At 45.1% G+C, this 4,318-nt stretch overlaps 1 protein-coding gene across 1 annotated transcript; it reads left to right on the top strand.

Annotated features, from left to right (window-relative positions):
• Positions 1 to 49: 49 nt before the first annotated feature.
• On the top strand, positions 50 to 3,260 carry LOC119332507 (NAC domain-containing protein 35-like). The gene is made up of 3 exons (XM_037605686.1): positions 50 to 545; positions 757 to 1,028; positions 2,397 to 3,260. Exons 1-3 carry the CDS (start codon positions 284 to 286, stop codon positions 3,027 to 3,029), a joined length of 1,167 nt encoding a protein of 388 aa, XP_037461583.1. The 5' UTR covers positions 50 to 283; the 3' UTR covers positions 3,030 to 3,260.
• The last annotated feature ends 1,058 nt before the right edge of the window (positions 3,261 to 4,318 follow it).

Below are 4,318 nucleotides of genomic sequence, written 5' to 3'. Positions count from 1 at the left end.
TCTCTTTCTCTCTCTCTCTCTCTCCAAGACCACCACCAGCTAGATGAGTACCACTTGCACCAATCAGAGTCTCATTCTCCACAACGCTGTGCAGTCCAGTCCTGTTTGGCTGTGTCACTGTGTGTGGCGCCGTGTATGTGTAGCTAGGGCTAGTGGTGTAGCTAGCGCCTTGTACAAGCTAGGACTAGTGCTTCTCCAGTCCTCCTCTTCTCCCTCTACCTAGCTTGCTTCTGCTATAAAGGGCGCCGGCGGAGGCAGGGTATTCGATAGGGAGGGAGGCGAGATGACTCGATCAAGGCCGACGACCACCATGGGGGGATCTGTGCCAGACCACCACCACCAGCAGCACGACGGGGAGGTGGACGGCGGGCAGCTGCAGCACGGCGGCGAGCACGTGGAGACGGTGATGCCCGGGTTCCGTTTCCACCCGACGGAGGAGGAGCTGATCGAGTTCTACCTCCGTCGCAAGGTGGACGGCAAGCGCTTCAACATCGACCTCATCGCCTCCGTCGACCTCTACCGCTACGACCCATGGGATCTCCCCGGTACTGCCCAACGACGAATCCACCTAATTATAATCATGGCTAGCTTCCCACCGCGTACATGATTTCATGCATGTGACTCGAGATCCCTTTAATTAACTCGTCTCGTTGATTTCATGTGACCTCCACCTTCATTCTCACCTTTTCCTTTCCCGCCTCTCCCCATCTCCATGGGTGCACGGGTCGATTGTATTGCGGGCATAAATCATGGCAGCACTGGCGTCGATCGGGGACAAGGAGTGGTTCTTCTACGTGCCTCGGGACCGCAAGTACCGGAACGGCGACCGGCCGAACAGGGTGACGCCGTCGGGGTACTGGAAGGCCACGGGGGCGGACAGGATGGTGAAAGTCGTGGAGGGAAACCGCTCCATCGGCCTCAAGAAGACGCTCGTCTTCTACGTCGGCAAGGCACCCAAGGGCCTCCGCAGCAGCTGGATCATGAACGAGTACCGCCTGCCACACGGTGAAACCGAACGGTACCAAAAGGTAACCCTAGTAATTTTTTCTTGAGTATAGGTACTACTAGTAATCCATTAGCAAATCCTTATGCTGATTATGTAAAGCTTTAGCTTTTAGTTTTATTTTTAACTGCAAAAAGCCAAGATCTTTTATTTTTAACTGCAAAAAGCCAAGATCTGGTTTGAGTTTTTTGCGTTGTTCCGCTTAAATTGGCTTTGATTAACTTGACCGGAACAAAATTAGTTGCTCCCTTGAGCTGATAATAGGTAATCTGAGCAACCGAATGAATTTGGTTGCGCTCAACTTTTGGAAGCTTCGCGAGATCTTGTTGCAAAAGCATAAAGTGCGTGTTAGCTCGTCAGCTGAAGATGCGTCCCCTCACGAAATAATTCCGTTCACTGTTGGAGTTGAGATATGATATGATTCATGACTAGAGCGCTTGCTTTCGAATACTTGCCGGCATGTGTTTGCAAATATTATTGGCCAGCACGTATTGTCCGGTGAAATAAAGGTGTAGAAGGTGCGTACGTAGTGAAGATTACATGAGCAATAATTTAGCCAAGGTCTCAAATTCTCCATGGCTTCTACCTATAAACAGTTATACAGGCACGCACGCGTGTAAATCGCTCTTTGTGGTTTTAGGTGCTTGCAAAATTTCTTTTTAGCCACAACTTTTCCTTGTATTCCCGCCCAACAAACTTAGGAGATTTCGGTCACTGGACCCGGAATTATTTTTACGGTATATATACAAGTTAGTTAGTGCCCAAATTTGTGCAACAGATTTTTTGAATGAGTATGATATTTTGGCTTAAATTTGGTTGGCTGTGACTTTGGCAATGAGATTTTGCCCACCCTACTTACATTCCTTTCACCGTTCTTGCCAGAATTTTGTCAATGTTGGTTCAAGGAATCTCTTGCCAATTCTTAGTAGCCATAGTTGGCAAAAAAAAATAGGGCATATATAGGTTCCAACGTTTTAAGATGTGCATATGTGGTAACCAACCCAAAAAAGTACGTACAGCTCCTTCACATTTCCTTTGATCAATATATAGCAGGAAAACACACCTCCTTCAGTTTCAACTCTTCGCACTCGATATGCAAAGCCATTTTGCTGTACTACTATAAACTTATATGACCTCTGATGGCTGCTTAATAATTTGGGAACTTATGTGTAGTACTTTTGTTTTGTTTTGTGAAACAAAATGTGTATAGCAAGTTAGTAAGTTTGTTTTTAGTTCACGTGACACTGAACGGTTTAATCATCTAGAATGCATATGTTGCCTTAATTAAGATTATATCTTGGTTAACTTGTACTCTTATTTTATTGCCCATTTTATCTTTTTAGAAAGTAAATATTCGAACTCATGCATCCTCTTGCATGTATGTATATATCAGGAAATTTCGCTCTGCCGGGTCTATAAACGCCCAGGGATTGACGACAACTTCCACCTCACCGGCACAACAACAAGGTCGTCTGCCTCCAGGGCGGCGGCAACCAGGCACAGTACAGCAGCGCACCGGACGTCAGTGGCAACTCACCGCCAGCAGCCGCCAGTGTTTGTCGAGGGCGGCGGTCACCACTCATCATCTGCTCTCAAGGCGTACAACGCGCACACGACCCAAGGAACAAATGCAGCCAGTGCCATGACATCACTGTCGGCGGCAGGGGCGACGCCGCCGGCGATGTTCCGGTCGGCGGCCTCTGTAGCCTCGCTGAGCTCCACGACCTCGACAGAGGAGGATGGCACGTCGCTCTACCACCACCACCTCAAAGGACACAACAACCCAGCAGTAATGCAACTGCATTCTTCCACGCACGCCACGCTGCTCAACAGCAATTCCTCGGCAATGGCGACCATCCCGATCGACGAGCTGAGTCGGGCGATTGGGTCCTACAGCCAAGCTTCAAACCCTAACCAGCCCACGGCGCCACTGCAAGGCCCATTGCTTAACTTCCCTAGCTTGGAGAAGATCTGGGACTGGAACCCTCTCCTGGAATCTCCAAAGGTTTGCACAAGCTTCAAGTAACTTCTTAGTTGCATGAATGGATCAATGCACTTATCATATATATATGCCTCCCATTATTTGTATACTTATGTATACGTAGACAATTATCCGGGCTAGGACAAGGCTATATATGTAATGGAATAGGTAACAAATTAAGGCGGTTCTAGTCCCATGCAATTAATTGGTGTAACACTGTCTGCATTTCAATTCCGAATAAAGTTTAATCAAAATTATAGATATGTGATCCAATCATTTCCCTTCGTAATAATCATGATTTAAATTAAGTATGCACAGATAGACGGGTACATAGTTTTTCAGGATGCATCCATGAAAGTGTCCAATTTGCTATCTCTAAGGCAAGTGTAGTTCTTTCTAGGTTGACCGAATTGCACAATCTTAAGCTCGTAGCTATATTATAAATATATGTGCTACTTTAATCCCTTAAAATGTGTAGTTGGCGAGTTGAGCAGTTGTAAACCTTAAATTATAACATAGTTTCTAGCACGTGCAATTATTCTATTACCATTTGATGAAGAACCTATCACTCAAATTGTTGACTTCAATTCAATATAATCTTGGTCTTCCGAATTTGACACTCCCTGTATATGCCGGTATGTATAGTTTAGTTACATGAAAAGTGTGTACATGATCGTATGCTTGATATGGGTTGCTACTTAGTTAGTTCTGGATAAGGATGAAAACAGGAGTACTATTTATTCCCATCAATATCCAAACATGTCTTTCTATACCTCGATATATCTGGACTTGTATTGAGACCATCCCATAAATATGGGTTGCGGCTGCCGGAACTGCAATATCCGCTCGGTGTCTTTATCATTTTTTACCAACGAACTAACTTTATGGAATGAGTATAAACATAGTAAAATAGATTGAGAAAATGAAAAGAAACACAAAAATATACTAGTTTCCTGATAAAATGTTCCAAGCAAGTTAGTGTCTCTAGCTCCACCCACATCGCAACGTCCCTCCAACCCTCCGTTGAAAAATTGAAGAAGACCAAACCTAGACTTGCTGGACAAAGAAGGCTTGACTGAGCTTCATGAGATTCCCATACTAATAGGTGGGAGCGTATGATTTTTGAATGCATTGTGTCAAAGGGACAACCCCCCTTCAAATGAATGATGCTAAACCATTGTTACCACGCTGGGTTGTCAAAGAAGATGACCAAGAGCAAAATGGCACGAGGAATGTATTTGTTAAATTGGCAAAATGACTGCCAAGAAAACATCAAGATAAACATGAGAGAAAATTAGGGCATTTGTTTGTTATTCTCCATGATTGCTACTCAT

Source organism: Triticum dicoccoides, chromosome 7A (genome assembly GCF_002162155.2).
Source record: "Triticum dicoccoides isolate Atlit2015 ecotype Zavitan chromosome 7A, WEW_v2.0, whole genome shotgun sequence".
Taxonomy (NCBI): Eukaryota; Viridiplantae; Streptophyta; class Magnoliopsida; order Poales; family Poaceae; genus Triticum; species Triticum dicoccoides.
Note: the sequence above shows the minus strand (reverse complement) of the source record. Positions and strands in the feature narration are given on the sequence as shown.